Source organism: Balaenoptera ricei, chromosome 7, assembly GCF_028023285.1.
Source record: "Balaenoptera ricei isolate mBalRic1 chromosome 7, mBalRic1.hap2, whole genome shotgun sequence".
NCBI classification, from domain to species: domain Eukaryota; kingdom Metazoa; phylum Chordata; class Mammalia; order Artiodactyla; family Balaenopteridae; genus Balaenoptera; species Balaenoptera ricei.
Genome location: NC_082645.1, coordinates 61,113,090 through 61,128,795, shown reverse-complemented (window position 1 = coordinate 61,128,795; position 15,706 = coordinate 61,113,090). Strand labels below are relative to the sequence as shown.

The window sequence follows — 15,706 nt, the reverse complement described above, 5'->3', positions numbered from 1 at the left end:
TGTTTTAAGCGTTGGGCTTTAATTTTTCTGACAGCCCAAGACAGATAGGAACATCAAATCTGTTCAAGCAGGAGCAAATGCCTCTGAGAGGTATATTACTCCAATATGGTTTTTAAAGTGCATCAGCAAACACTAAGCTGCTATTTCAATAATTCCTATTCTCATAGTGGCTTGAAAGATTATTAATGGAAAAGGGCTTTTTCTCCCTGCATAGTCCAAAAGAGGCAGTAAACAGAAATAGCTAAAAAGCTTTTCAGTCCAACAACTGCCAACGTATCTGGTAGAATCGAGAAATAAAACACTGAAAATTAGGGAATAGAGATAGATGTAAAAATATTTCTATGACAACATTCACTACTCTTAGAAATATTCTTGTTTACAAATTGTATTCTTCTCCTAAGGCAGAAACATGCACATGTTTCTTATTCTTACCAGTTTATATCCCAGAAAGCATAAAAAAATTTTCAGTCAACAATATTTATTGAGGCCACAGACACATTTGGGGAATAAACTCTATGGGATCAATCATTACCTCCGAGCAACGGTTCTCTGTGATATTGTATGTCCTGGTTAGAATAAAATCACAAGAGCTTCTGGGTAACTATTACAGCTAAGAAACCACTTTTATTGTGGCATGGGTCAGACTACAAATTTAAAATAATTGCTTTCATTTCTAAAGACTCTAGTTTCATTGTTGTCTTCAAATTTCAAATAATTCATTCACAAGTGTGTATTATTTTGCACATGCTCAAACATAGCCCACAGTGAAGGAAAGTTTTTGGCCAGAATGATGTTCATGCGATTGGAACACAGGTAGTAGATCACTAGTGCAAGGACCTCAGTGGTGTCTTTTATGAGTTTGATGGAGAATGACTTTCCAATCTACTTCTCTGAACACACTGGACTCATCTCCTCATACAAGTCCATGTACTTGGAATATTCCATGTAAAGATGACAAAACATGCTGCCAACCTAAAAGCATCTTCACCCACGATGTTAGACAGGAAGTCAGGGAGCAAACAAAAAACACTCCTTGTTGTTGTTCTAACCACTGGAAACATTAGACTATATTTGCTGAGAAGAAATTCATGGGATTGGACAGTAAATCAGTATTTATTTATTCCAAGAGCCACCAGCAACCATAGATACTCATTAATACTTGATCCAAGATTATCACGGCTTAAAACTCCCAAGCCTACACTTAACTACTTTGCCATTTAACTTCCTTACTGAGGGTATGCAATGCCACTAGGGTCAAAGAGTTTAAATTACAATTCTCAAGAACTAAAAATGGTACTCCAAGACTTTTTAATTAATTTTTTCTGAATGAAATTCAAAAACATAACTTTCTCCTTTCTCTCTCACTCACTCACTCTCCTGAGATGCTATTGAAAAGTGAGATGTTTTATACCCTCGTTAATATTTTTTATTAAGTTCTAATATCAAAGAGGCATGAAAAGAGGGAAGTATTATTGACCAACTCTGAATAAATTTACTGTAATTCACTTAAGCTAAGAAAATATGACCTGACTTTGAGATGGAGATCCCAGCTCCCTCAAATATGATCATAAATTGGCAACTGAAACATGGAAAGGAAAGAGGAGAGAAAGTTTTCATCAGGAAAGATATAGGGTACAGAGAAAAGCATCAAGCTGCTACCTCAGTTACATCTTGGGGAATATTTTTTTTTTGATATATTTATATAGACGACTGAAATAATGCCGCTGGTCACATTTGTGACAATAATTTTTAAAAATACTCTGGGTGCTACCAATTTGACTTACAACATAATAGACAACATAAAGCAAGAGTACTGGGGATGAAATTGAATAGGATTTCAAAATCTCACGTGTAGTTCTCTGGGTGTGTATCTGCGGAGAGCTGAGGAAACTTGCCTTTGGTCAGGAAAGGAAGCAGGGTTACCTAGCTCTCTGTTGCCATTGAAGTCTCAAGTGTAAGATTTTAAATAGCCTATTCGCTCAGCCTATTAAAGAGCTACTTGTAGACTGTACTACCTGTTAGTGATTACACACCATAATTTTCCTGGTTAGAAGTAACTCAGATTCCTGGTCCTTGTCAACCACTTTAAGTGACATCAAAGGCATAGATAAGGAGGGAAACCTCAATCTGGGAGTGCTTGCCACACGATGGGCCCACCATGACATTCCTCAAAAGTAAGCAGGCAAATGAGATGAACATGCAAATTTAGACCCATGATTCAGATGATCTAATTTCTACCGTGTGGGAACTATGGCCTAACAGTGAGCTCCTTACCATGCTGATGGGAGCGGCAATATCCAGCTTACCTTGCTGCTGCCTTCTTTCTGCCATTTCATGGTTCAGTGAGGCTTCTACCTGAATCCTGAAGCTACGTCATCCTTCCCTTTTGATATTTGGTTACCAGATCTAACTTAAATTTCAGCTGACAGCATGAGCTTGGGTTTTAATGTTGCTTACAGATATTGTGTACCAGTGTAATGAATGGCTGAATTATAGACTCTGTTATCTGACATAATCAAGAAATAGGTGTTCTGGTTATCCAATATTTTGCTAACAGATTAGTGTCACATATGCCATCAATGGATCACCTATATTCAAAGAATAGAAATAGAATTTACTTAATGATAATGATATATTATATTATGAAATAATATTATATTATTGACTTGCTAGTCCATTTTCTCTCTCCTCCAAGTAGAACAGAAGCCCTGGCCCACAGAGCAGGAGCCCTGTCAATCTTCTTCACTGCTATAGCCAGACCTGACACACAGGAGATTCTCATTAAGTATTTGCTGAATAAATGAATAGTGGAATAAACGTAAGTCAATTTTCTTTACTCGGAAGGTAATTTAGAATTCCACAATTTCTTAGAATTATCATGTACTGTATATGCACAAGTGTGCCCATTAATAAAGTTCTGATTCACACAGGTTGCTAGATAATGGAGTTCCTCACATTCGCACTTTAGCCAGTTAAAACGTTGATGGAGCACCTAATTTGTACTCTGTGCTTGGTTGCATGAACAGGTAAATAAAAATGAAATATCTTACTAAAATCTCTTGCTCACTATGAGGTTCCAAACCCGAAACTGTAAAATAAGAGGTCAGTCTAAAAACTCTCTCCATCCTTTTCAGCTCACTTAAGTCACTGCCAGGGAAGACCAGAATCATGCTCTGAGGTTACAGATGAGGGGTTGGACCCACGGAGCTACAAAATCATGTGGCAAGGTTTGGGATACTAAGGACCACCTTCAACATCCATAGCCCCATCTAATAATTTTCCTCTAAGGGAAATCTCTGTGAAAAACAGCCCTAAACTATACTCAGATACAATCCAACCAAGGGATCAAACAAATCAAACCAATGCATCACTTATAGTGAGACATCCAGACGTTAAGAGCATCCTAATGTACTCAGTATCACCTTTGACTTCTTGCCAGAAGTGTTTGACTTGATCTAATCAAACATTTAGCTCTAACTTCCGTTTACAGGAAACCCTGGGGTAGGGGTACAAAAAAAGATACCATGAGAAAATGATCAGACAAACCTTGAATTTGGGAGAAACTGACCTGGCCTTTTTAACAAGTCAATGTCGGGGCTTCCCTGGTGGCGCAGTGGTTGAGAATCTGCCTGCCAATGCAGGGGACACGGGTTCGAGCCCTGGTCTGGGAAGATCCCACATGCCGCAGAGCAGCTGGGCCCGTGAGCCACAATTACTGAGCCTGCACGTCTGGAGCCTGTGCTCCGCAACAAGAGAGGCTGCGATAGTGAGAGGCCCGCGCACCGCGATGAAGAGTGGCCCCCGCTTGCCGCAACTGGAGAAAGCCCTCGCACAGAAACGAAGACCCAACACAGCCATAAATAAATAAATAAATAAATAAATAATAAAAAAACAAGTCAATGTCACAGAGAAAGAGAGACAGAGAGGGAGGGCGGGGGGGAGGGGGAGAGAGAGTGACTTAGACATATCAAATGTTAACACATGGTTCTTTATTTGAGCCTGGTTTGAAATAAAACAGATATAAAAATACTTATGGAATAAATGTATTTATTTCTGGGTATTTATGGGGAAATTTGAACTGTGGACTGGATATAGATGACATTAGTGTACTATCTTTAGTTTTGTAGGTGAAATAATGGTATTATGGGTATGTAGCAGGATATTCTGATTTTTTGGAGAAATATGCTAATATATAGGATGAAATGTGATGTCTGTCATTTACATTAAAGTGGTTCAGCAAAAAAAGATGAAGCAAATATGGCTATATGTTAACAACTGCTGAACTAGGTGAGAGTGTATAGTCGTTCATTGTATTATCCTTTTTGATTTTCCGAACGTCTGAACATTTCTTAAATAAATTTGTTTTTTTGGTCATGCCACATGGCATGTGGGATCTTAGTTCCCTGACCAGGGATCGAACCCATGCCCCCTGCAGTGGAAGCACAGAGTCTTAACCACTGGACAGCCAGGGAAGTCCTGAAAATTTTTAAAATAAATTTTTAAAAATGTTCACAGGTAGCAACTTCTCAGGAACTTTTTTCACAGCACTGAGGCCTCCTAATTAAAATAAAATTTTAAATATTGCCACAAACCATCCTCCACCAGCAACTTGAATAAGTCATCACGGACAAAAGCAGTTATAATGACATACATCACAAGTAGGAGTCATTTTTGTTCTTAAACCAGTCTTCCGAATTTTCTTTTTGGAAAAGACTTTTCAGTTCACCTTTTAAATGAAAGATCCAAAAAGCGGCTTATTTGCCTCAAGCTTGGTCCCTTTTAATTGACAGAAAACCTCTCCGCACACACCTCATGCAAACCTACTTTGGCTCTGCCTTCCTAAAACTCGCTTTTGTCTCTGAACTTTACAGAGCAGTTGGAGCTCTTTAATATTTTCTAAGAGGAACATTTCAAACAAGTAACCCTGCAATTTATTCACTACTGCCAAGAATAAAAGTAACAGGTTTCACCACCAAGGCCTTCCAAGGCTTTGCAGGACTTTCAAGGCAAAGCATCACTCATTCACCTACAGGTTTGCTCCCTTAATGCATCTGTCATTTGTTTGGCTCTGGAGGAAATTATTTGATTACACAAAATTCTTTTTAGATCAAGTTTAAAATCTTAGCCACACTGGGACAAGTGGCGAAGCCTGCCAGCTCGATGGGTTAACGCTTGGACATACTGAGCCAAGGACAAAGATAAGGAACAGCCACAGGTAAAAATCAGAAGCTTGAAGAACTGAAAAGGAATGAGCGTAAAGGATGCAAGGGCCTTTCTAAGCACTCCATTTACCATGACTGCATGTAAGGTGATTTCTTGCCCCATCCTTCTTGTAAATGAGCGTGGTACCCTAAAGGGCGCTGGTAAGCAGCGGGAAACGCACAAGCCGCCAGGACCGGCTGCCTCCATCCACTGCTGTGCTACCCGTGCATTTTGAAGTTGGCAAGTAACCAGCCATCTTTATGTCCCTCGTTTCCCATACCTTATTACAGGGCACATCATTTTTAAAAGCATTTAAATGAAGCAGATGTTAATCCCATTCATTCCACTTTCCCAGGGAACATGTCCATGATGATTTTTAAAATGCCAAAGAAAATGTCAAAGTATTTTGTTCCCTGGTTAAGAATACATCTGTGGAATAGGAGGGGGGAAATACATAAAACACTCTATGGTCATTCAAGAAATAATTATAATGTATGTCAAACCACAGAAAATTGAGCAAGCACTACATTAAAAAAAAAAAAAAAAAAAAGGAAAGATGTCTTGTGTCAAAATGGCTTTTTCACTCACTCATTTCAAAAACAAGTTTTGAAAATTAAATTCCATCCACCGGCTCAGAACAGAGCACATTAAGGCTTGACTATAATGCCATTATCCATGTGGCAGCTCTCTTTCTTTTCTGCAACCACGTGAATTGACAAAGCAGCCTTGGGGCTCACCTCCCATAGTGCCTTGAAGTCCTTCTGCCCGATGCGGAGAAGTTCACTGCTTTCCCTTGTAACAATTGTCGCATGGCGGGGTGTGTTGTCCAGAATGGACTCTCCAAAGGCTGTCCCAATCCCCAGAGTGCAGATGGTCACTGCATCCTGAGAATCCAAAAAAACTGGTCATTAGAAAAGCAAACATTTTACCAGTGGATGAGTTGTCTTTTCTTTGAAGTCTATAGTTGACCCTTGAACAACGGGGGAGTTAGGGGTGCTAACCCCCAGCCCTGTGCACACACAGTAGAAAATCTGAGTATATTGTGGTTCCTGCAGATCAGTAGATTCAACCGGCCACAGGTCATGTCGTACCGTAGTGTTTACTATTGAAAAAACTCCGCCATGAGTGGACCCGCGCGGTCCAAATCCGTCCTGTTCAAGGGTCAACTAATTTCTATACAATAAAACACTCAATTCACCTGCACAGTTCAACAAGTTTTGACAAATATATACACCGTGTAATCACCACCCAAGGCAAGACAGAGCATTTCCATCACCCCTGAAAGTTCCCTCATGCCCCTTTCCAGTCAGGACCCTCCTTTCAGAGGCAACTGATGCTCTGATTTCTATCACCGTAAAGGAATTTTGCCAGTTTTAGAACTTCACGTAAAAGGAATCAGACAATATGCCCTCTTTGGTGTCTGGCTTCTTTTCCTTAACATAACGTCTGTAAGATTCATCCATGTTGTTGCGTGGACCAGTAGTTTTTTCCTTTCACTGACGAACAGTTTTCCATTGCAAGGGTATGTGCCCCGATGTGCTTATCCATTCTCCTATCCGTGGACATTTGGGTTGTTTCTGGTTTGGGGATATTATGAATAAGGCTGCCAGCAATCTTGTGCATGTCTTTTTGCAGACATGGTTATCTTTTTATATGACTACTCGCTCTAAGAAAACAGGGGAAATCGTTTGAAGATGAACTCAGCTTTTTTAGTGAGAGAGTACAGTTACGATATTTAAATAAGAAACCGGAACGGGGATACTGTTATGTCAGTCTGTCTTAAAGAGATGAGGAAACTGAGGGTCAGAATGGTGGATTCACGAGGCCAGAGTTCACACAGATAGTAAGTAACACAGCCAGGTTCCAATTGTGACTGTCTGACTACAGACTCCCAGCTTCTTGTATCACGCTGCCCCCCTCAGCCACAATAGAGTAAAAGCAGCAGCCAGTGAAGTGCGGTGTGGCTAGCTGATAAAATGTCCTGAATCAATGATTTAAAAGTGTAAGGTGTACTAAAAAAGTAATTTCCTTTCTGCATGCAACATGGGCGATGATACTTGGATTTAATCCTAACTAGTTTCAAGTAATGCAGTCACTCAAGATCACCTGGACATTAATTTTGCAAAAGGTATTATCAACTAAGGGAAATACACAAGGGTAATCCTGAGTTAGAAAGCACAGTTTTCCTTTCATGCACCTAACACACAATAATAGGCAAATGTTATTAAGATCAAGTTAGTGACTTTGTAATCATATTACTAAGACAAATGCCCATAAGAATCCAGTTCCTTGAACCACAGCAAATTGCTTCTGCACAGATATTACCATTTAAAATTGTGTTCAGGAAAATAAAATCAATAATATCTCAGAAGAGAATGAAAGATCAAGGGGAAACATAAAAATGGCCTGTTAATAAATTTTCCAGAAAGGCAGCTGCAAACAAACTCAGTCAGAAAAATATCCCCAGGGCTGAAATATCAATACCCAGCAAGTCAGATACTTCTGAGTAATTTTCAAGTTCTAGTAAAAACACAAGATGGATTATGATAAATCACATACTTTCACAAATTCTTTAGACTACAGGTTCGCTTAAAGATCCACTAGCCTACTTCATTTTTTTTTTTTTTTTAATCATCTGGACCCTTCAGAAAGAATCCTGTTAGCCTAATTTATACTTTCCAGTGTAAATTTCTATTTTAAAACCTGACGTGGATGAACCATACGTATTACTACTGCCACTATCCATGTAGCTTAATTATCTACGATTAGCTACAAAGTATAATGCACAAGAACTATGCAGATCTGTTATTCGTGAGCTTGCTGTAGACTTCTACAGAATAAGTTGTCTTCTCCATTTCTCATCTCCTATCCCCGACACATGTCACCATGTGTCACCAAAAGGTATACAAAGACACAGCCTGTGAAAGTCAGTCGCATGAGCCCATCTTCTTGCTAGTGAGCAGCTCTTGTAATAATGACAAAAGACTGAAATTATTCTTGGATTTCCCCTAGAGAGTTTAACACGACACCTGCCTGCTCACACGTAACAACATTTAGTCATGTTAGTACTGCCAAGTGCCCTTCTCAGTGTAGCTCCGTGCGTCAGGACCTCTGTGCAGAGGGGCACCAGCCCCCATCATTCCGTCCAGCACCTGGGCTCATTCCCAGTATCCCACGCTCTCCCACCAGAGCTGAGTGTGGGATCCGACCTGCCTTCATCTCCTCCTTCATACTCCATCCTCTCAAATGTCAGGACAGGGAATCACAAATACAAGATATGGTTTTGAAAGTAGGACTAATAAAACCTCACCTGAAAGAAGTGTTACTTGCAACTTCAAACTTGACTTTCAGCAGACTCAGTATTTTTAGGACAAATTTACTTAGAAATCTGAATGGATTTGGGAAGTGTGGATTGGGCAACTGGGATAATCGGGCACAGGGAAGAAGAAAGTCCTAAGAAGAACATCTTCACCCTAAAGATGAATCACTACCTTTACAGTCCCTAGGGGCGAGGCCTTGTTTGCATTTGAATTCCAGGCGGGGACTTGCAATGTGCTTAGAAAATAATTACCAAATAAAGACATTTACATTCAAATGTTCTCTCAGGTAGCAGAACCAATATGGTTGCTCAGTATGTATCAATAAGTTGAAAGGCAGGACAAATGTGAGCCACAGGAACCTGAGTCAGAGTAGCAGACGCACTCTTATTTTAGTGCACACTCCCAGCTCACCAGATCCCTGCAGGTCAGAGTTCCAAGCCTGAAACCCTGTGGAGATGCTTAAATGCATGTCTTTGCCTGCAGCTTCAAGTGCCCATTTCTGAAGGTAACACTACTATTACTTTAAACTCACACATCCTCTAGAGATCTGCTCGTGTCTCAATACTTATTAGATAGGGACTATTCAGACATTTATTTTCTGCTCATTTGCAGATTAATGTTCAGAAAGGTTACCTGAAAGGAAATCTTTACAGTGAGAGAGACTGAAGAAAGCAATCGGCAAGGACTATGAAACATCAACAGTGAAGGAATGTCCCATTTTACATTAAGATGGCAATTTATTTGGGGGGACTTTCAAATATGAAATGACGATTTAAAAATCTGAGTGTCTTCAAGTATGAAGGTGGGTTTAGCAGATGCTGCTGGAGTCCTGCCAGATTCCCCCACCCCTTTCTCCCACCCTAGCCCTACCCTCGAAGGCAATTGTAGGTATCTGGACAGTTCCCACACATACTCGCGGTTTCCCCTTTCATCTGCATTGCTCCACTTGAGGGCAGAGTGCTGGGCAATTAATGCCTGTAAGGTGCATCTTCCAAAGAGGCATGAGAGTAGCAAGATAAATACGCCGGCTTCCTACCCTACCCAGTTTCTTAGAGGGTCCCCCGGAAGGAGTGAGCCCAGTTGCCCATAGCTGAACTCCTTATCCACACATTTTTATAGGCATTTCTCATTCCTCCTGTCAATTCCCCACTCCCTTACAACACTTCCTGGGGTTTCCTCCATAAAAACCACTTGCAGCCAAATCCTTGTCTCCAGATTGGCTTCTGGGGAGACATGAGACTGGGTTAGCTAAACGTGGCTCTGAGTCCCAAGCTACACTGAGACGTCTGGGGAGGTACTGGGCCTAACCAGTGTTCCCAGAGAGAGTCTATAATAGCAACAGAGACCAGCTTACCACTGACTGCTTTGCATCAGACACATCCAAAGTGCAATATCCCTTGGGTGACACCTGGGAAGACTTCATTGTGTTAGTAAAGCATCCTGGGTCTCCAAGGCCAATTCTACTATATAACTAGCAGTGATGGGCTCTCAAAAAAAGAATTACCTGTGACACATTACTGATATGATACCTGGTTTCTTCCTGCAATCTGATCCGGCTCTCTCTCATCTGTGCGCCCACTTGATCCCTCCTCCTACCTTCTAAAAACTGAATTACCGAGTCACCCTTAACAGTACTCATCCTCCTGTGCATCGGTATTCACGAGGATCTCCACGTGTGTGAGTGGAGTACTATATTCCATGCACTGGCCCAGGTGCCTGGACTATGATGTCTCATTAATTCTTCACAACAGTTAAAGGAGATAATGTATTTAAGTGCTTTGCACCATGCCTGACTCAAGAGAAATGCTTAATGAAGATACTCTTACTGGTGGTAGTATTAAAGCAATCCTGCAACCCTGGGATTATTGTTATTTTATAGGTTGAGGAAAATCAGGCTCAAAGATGTTCAGTAATTTGTGCAGTGCGGCTAACAGGTAGAAGAGCTGAGACTAGAAACTAGTCAATCTAATTACCTCCCACATACTTCCTAGATTATTATATGAAATTTAAGAACCTCTTTCTAAGGTTCAGTAGGAAAACTGATTATTAATTTAATCCATACAGGTTCTTTTTTTCAATCAGCCAATTCACAGATCGAATACCTAATAATTCCAAATCACCAGGAAAATACCAAACATTTGGCACTGCTCCCCCTCCAACCCTCTAATCCCAATATTGGGGCCCACTTGACCCTCACCTAGAGGATCAAATCCATTCCAGGCTGGGGCTCCGATCCTCTTAGGAGAAATGCAAGCAACCAAAGCCAGAAACTAAGAATCGCATCTGCATTTTTGCTTTGCCCACTCTGATCCTGTGCCCCGTTCTAATAACGGAGCTCCTACATCAGTTGGAGAAACTGGGTTTCTATCTTTCTGCGTCTCTGTCCCGATAACCTGCCGGTATCCTAATTCTTCTCAAAGTGGTAGCCTGTCTCGTTGTGACAGCACTCCCCAGGCCCCGGTTCCTCTCTGGCACCCTTCCAATACCGGGCCTGGTCGTCAGCCCGGCCACCCCCCTCCATCACTGAGCCTGCTTCCTGCCTCCCTGCCCATCACCAAGCCCTACCCATCAGGTTAGACCTGCCTCAGCCCTTCACCTGCTCACCTGGGGGCTGTGCTGCTCCCACATCCTGCCTCCTCCCCCACCTCCTGCCCAGCAGCACCTGCACATGCCCTCTAGAAGGTGCCCACCTCCACCGTGGGCAGCCCCCAGCTTCTCCTCCTGCCCAGGTGGGCCCCAACTGAAGACAGGAGCAATATCTTAGTATAGTATGTGTTTCAGCAGAATAGGTGGGGTCTGGTTATTTCTGCTCCTAAAAGTTGGTATTAGGTAAGTTAACAAAGATGTCAACAATCTGGCCCTGCTGGAAGGCAGGGAGCATCAAGCAAAGCACACACACCTGGAGGTACCACTCCACACTGAGCGGGAAATCCCCTGGAGGCAGCATAGGGAGAGAGGACGCGCCTTGTAGACCTAGATTCAAAGCTCATTTCTGCCAATTACTAATCCTGGGCTTTGGGTAGAATGATCCCAGGAGCCTCAGTATCCTCAGTTGCGAAATGGGCACAATCTTTCTCGTTAGATTATCAGCAGAGTTCGGTATACATGATAGATAGTCCTATACGGTTCCTGGCACACAGGTGCTCCATAAAAAATGGAAAATATTATTTCTGACTTCACCTATACATGTATATAAATATGGTTATCTACATTTCTAAAAAGCAAAGTATATTTTTCTACTATTTAAGTAACAGAGAATCTCTTATTCATTTTGCGTTAACCTCCAATTAATGATGGCTTTTTCAACACTTAAATTCCAAGTTTCTCTGTCCCCCAGTCTGGATGTCAAGTGGTTTGAATGATCTGCAAAACACTTCAGCTCTCTGGGGGAGCATGTATTCAAAGGAACCCTTCTGAAGAATCCTGCTGTAAATCAAAGAATCCTTCTGTACTACAACTAATCACCCCTTAATTTATCTGCTTTGTATGTCTGGATTACAGTATACTGGGTTTTCTTAAAGTAGGCATTCTCATATGAGGCATTTTATTTGTTTGCTTCATTATAAACATTACTACAGTATGGACATGGGAATGGTGTTAAGAAAGTCCATGGTTATGCGTCACTGATATCCAAGCTAATAAACATGGACCTTGCACATGAGGTCTATGAGCAGCCGCTGAAATCTAATTTACACAAGTTAGACATTCTGATGAAATTTAAAACAATAAATTAGAAGAATTCTGTGTTAAGTACATCAATTTTTTGATTGTCCTGTAACTTTGAGGGGTATCCTATTTTTAATCATGCATATTTTAACTCACTTCCTTATTAGTAGCTCAAGAAGTTAATTGTCTCACCGCATATTTACTGTTTTGGATACGTGTTGGGTTAACATCAAGGAAGAAACTGGTCCTTTAAGTGTGTACACCCTGAAACAAATTTTTACAAAGCAAATATTTTTACAATTTTTATTTTAGGCCTATAGGCAATACTTGCCATTAGGTTTGGTAGTGCCTGGGTTTATTTCATAAGCTGGAATTTAGTCCTGGAATTTACGGAGTGCTCCAAGTCCTTTTAGAAAATAAAAGTTTAATGGAACCTAATCTCTGAATTTGTCAAGACATTAGGGCTTATGTGCAGCCTAAAGGATTTACTACCAAGCAGGAAGGCAAAATACTAAGACAAATGTGTTTTGCTTCCTAACAAACAGCAAAGACAAGCTGTTACTTTGACAGCACTTCCCTGGAATCAGTGTTGGACACAGCACAAGATCAGGCAAGCTGGCTTCGGGAATGTTCAGTGAGAATGGACTCGCATTAGCATCTGATAACTAAATCCGGGAGGCCAGCCCTGTTTCCGCAGAGAGCCAGTCTGTACTGCACTGTGGCTCCGTGTTGCCTCCGCCCAAACCCAGAATTACATGCAACAAAACTAAATACAGTACATCCTGCCCCAGGCAGGATGCTAAACAAACTCTGATCAGATCCTAACAAAGAGTGTGACCTAAGCATAGACAAGTAGTAAGAGATTACAAACAACCACTCTGGACTTGGCACCTTTCAGGTTTTATTGGCTTGATAAATGGGTTCAGAAAATGTTTCCAAATGACAGCAAGGTCTGAAAATAATGGGGTGAAATGAGAATGAACCAAGGAATCAGACAGACAAAAACAAAGACGGGGAAAGATAAAGCAACGTGACAGAGAAACATGCCTATCCTCCAAATTTTACAAACAAATATGCAACGCTTAAAAACATCTTTGTTGTACAGACAGAGGGTTAAAAAAAAAAAAAAAAAAAAAAAGCACATTTTACTTTGGGGAGAGAACCAGTAAGAGACCATTTTCCAAAAATTTGGCTAAAAATCGCCAGACAACTTTATAGAGACTGATGAAAAGATGAATAAAGTGATGACCAAGGCCAAGCTCAGCCCCATTCTCTGATCCCATGAAATGGCTGAACAACAGTGTTAAACTTGCCATTTCGAATACCAAGTGCATTTCCTGCTTTTTCTATTCTAGCACTGCCCTCTTGTGGTGAAATGACAACATTGCAACCAACAGCATTCCACTTTAGGCAACCAACTTTTCTTTCAAAGTAGTAATAAAAAAGCACGGAAGCCCTGCTCTTTGCCAAGCTTCGTACTAAGTGCTTTATATACATTAACTCATTTAAGGCAGGAACTAGTATCTCTAACTTACACGTGCTCTAACTTGCTTATGGTCACTCAGCAATTAAGTGGCTCTGAGGATTTCGAAAGAGGTCTGTTTTAAACCATTGCGCATTGCATTAAGTAAATATTAACACTTTAAGTAAGCGTCTGTTATAGAAATATAAAAGTTTTAATGAATTAATAAAGCATCCCATTCCCTATTTTGCAGTATGAACTTCTATTTGCTCTGCAACCATCAGAAATTCTTCTTTCATATGACTGGGGAACTGTTATACTTTTTTGGTGTAAAGATTAGTTTAAAACCTTATTTTTAGGATTTAAATAGTTACCATGCCAAAGAGGCTCCTCACTTACAAAATCTGCAGAGAAAAGCAGGACCCTGTCTCTCCGGCCCCTCCCCACACGCACGCACAGTTGGGTATTGTCTGAGATAGTGCGGTTTATAAAAACTATTTATTGTTTTTAAGCTTAATGTTTGTTTTATAACTTGTTCCAATGCTCACTCCTAACCTGAAATCCACTTAAAGAGAAAAAGTCCACCCATAGTATTGATATTATTCGTTCTAGTGGGAATGTAAAATCTCTGGCTTTCAGCCCGTTAAGTTAAATAGGCACCGGAGACAGGCAGGTGCCTGAGCACACGAGTTCAGCTGTGGGCATCTGAAGGCGCGCGGGTCCTGCTTAGGCTTAGGTAAGAAACCGAGGGTGGGGACAGGCCTCGCTGGGAACTGGAGGATATAGCCCCAGTAGAGTCTGTGCTGCCGAGTGGAAATCTACACGAGCACGTGAGCCAGGCTGGGACACTCGGGGATGGTGAGGTGGTCCGTGGGCAGGGCCCCTTGCTGGGCATTCTCAGTTTCAGGGGGTAAGACAACGCACGGCCAGGCAGGAAAATGGCTGGGCAGCTGGGAGAGGGGCCTCTGACAGCCGCTGCACAGGGACACAGGGGCAGGAGTACTTCCCAAGCAGGTTTTGTTTTACGGAGCAATGGGATCAATATAAATTATAGGAAGGCATTTCCAAGGACGGTCTCTAAAAGTTCACCGTAGTAACTGGAATGGACTAATCCACGTACTTCCCAGAGTTCTTAGCACACACATGGTTTCAAGGCCGTAACGCAAGAAACGAAAGCACCGTGGCACCAGCTCCTCGGGGAGGGTCTCGGGCAGGTACGGCCCACGGCCCTCTCCTCATCCGGAGGCTTTTGTCTCTCCCCTCCCGCGGTCCGCGCTCGAGGCCTTGGACTGGGGAGACTCAGGTGAAGAGAAGGCGGGGAAGCAGAGCGTAGGCCTAACTGCGTGAGAGGCAGAGAAGCTGGTCCCAGCCAGCGCGCGGCAGGCTTCTGTACCCCAGGGTGCCGGTCCCGAGCCAGGAGCGCACTCTGGGCGAGACAGCATCAGCGCGCCAGGTCGTGCCTCCCCGGCTGGCAGACGTGTGTTTCTACACTGACTGGGTGGGCTGACCCCAAACAAAATCAGGAGGCGAGCCATCTCGCTCCCCGCAGCCCCATGGCTTTTCCCCTCCGCCCTCCCCTGCCAGGAAAGGGCCTGAAGATTATATTAACTACTCACCGGCATGTTTCTGTTTTCCTCCTTCTCCTAAATGCGGAATCAAGGGCTTTCTTGGTTATAATGTTGGGCATCGGCGTGATCCCACGGGATGAAGAAGGCACCACACACCCCCGTGACCACCATGCGTACGTACCGGCAGCGCCTGGGAGCAAGCGCCCTTTGTACCCCTAGCCTCCTCCCCAGGCAGATGGTCCCTCGTGCGGCGAACCTCAGCGTGGCACGGGCAGAACACTGGATTGGGGAAGGAAGTCACGTGACTTCCAGCTCTATGGGCTACCACTGTGTTCTCCTGAGTGGGCAACTCATTCACCTGTGACCTAAGCAAGATGCAACACAGCTGGGTCGATCTAACAGAGCGGCTCAAACAAAGGCGTGCAAGTAAAATGCTTTGCACGTGATGAGATTTAATACTACTCTGCTCGTAGTGTATGGCCAATGAG

At 42.4% G+C, this 15,706-nt stretch overlaps 1 protein-coding gene across 5 annotated transcripts in view; it reads right to left on the bottom strand.

Annotated features, from left to right (window-relative positions):
* RAPGEF4 (Rap guanine nucleotide exchange factor 4) overlaps positions 1-15,706 on the bottom strand; it is a 317,996-nt gene that overhangs the window by 228,933 nt on the left and 73,357 nt on the right. For all 5 annotated transcript variants that reach the window (XR_009504210.1, XR_009504211.1, XM_059928103.1 and 2 more), the window contains one exon: positions 5,940-6,086. Coding sequence is in view for 2 of the 5 variants with exons in the window: in XM_059928102.1 (XP_059784085.1) it covers positions 5,940-6,086 (147 nt within the window). In the remaining 3 variants the exon portion in view is untranslated. The remainder of the gene's footprint in view (positions 1-5,939; positions 6,087-15,706) is intronic.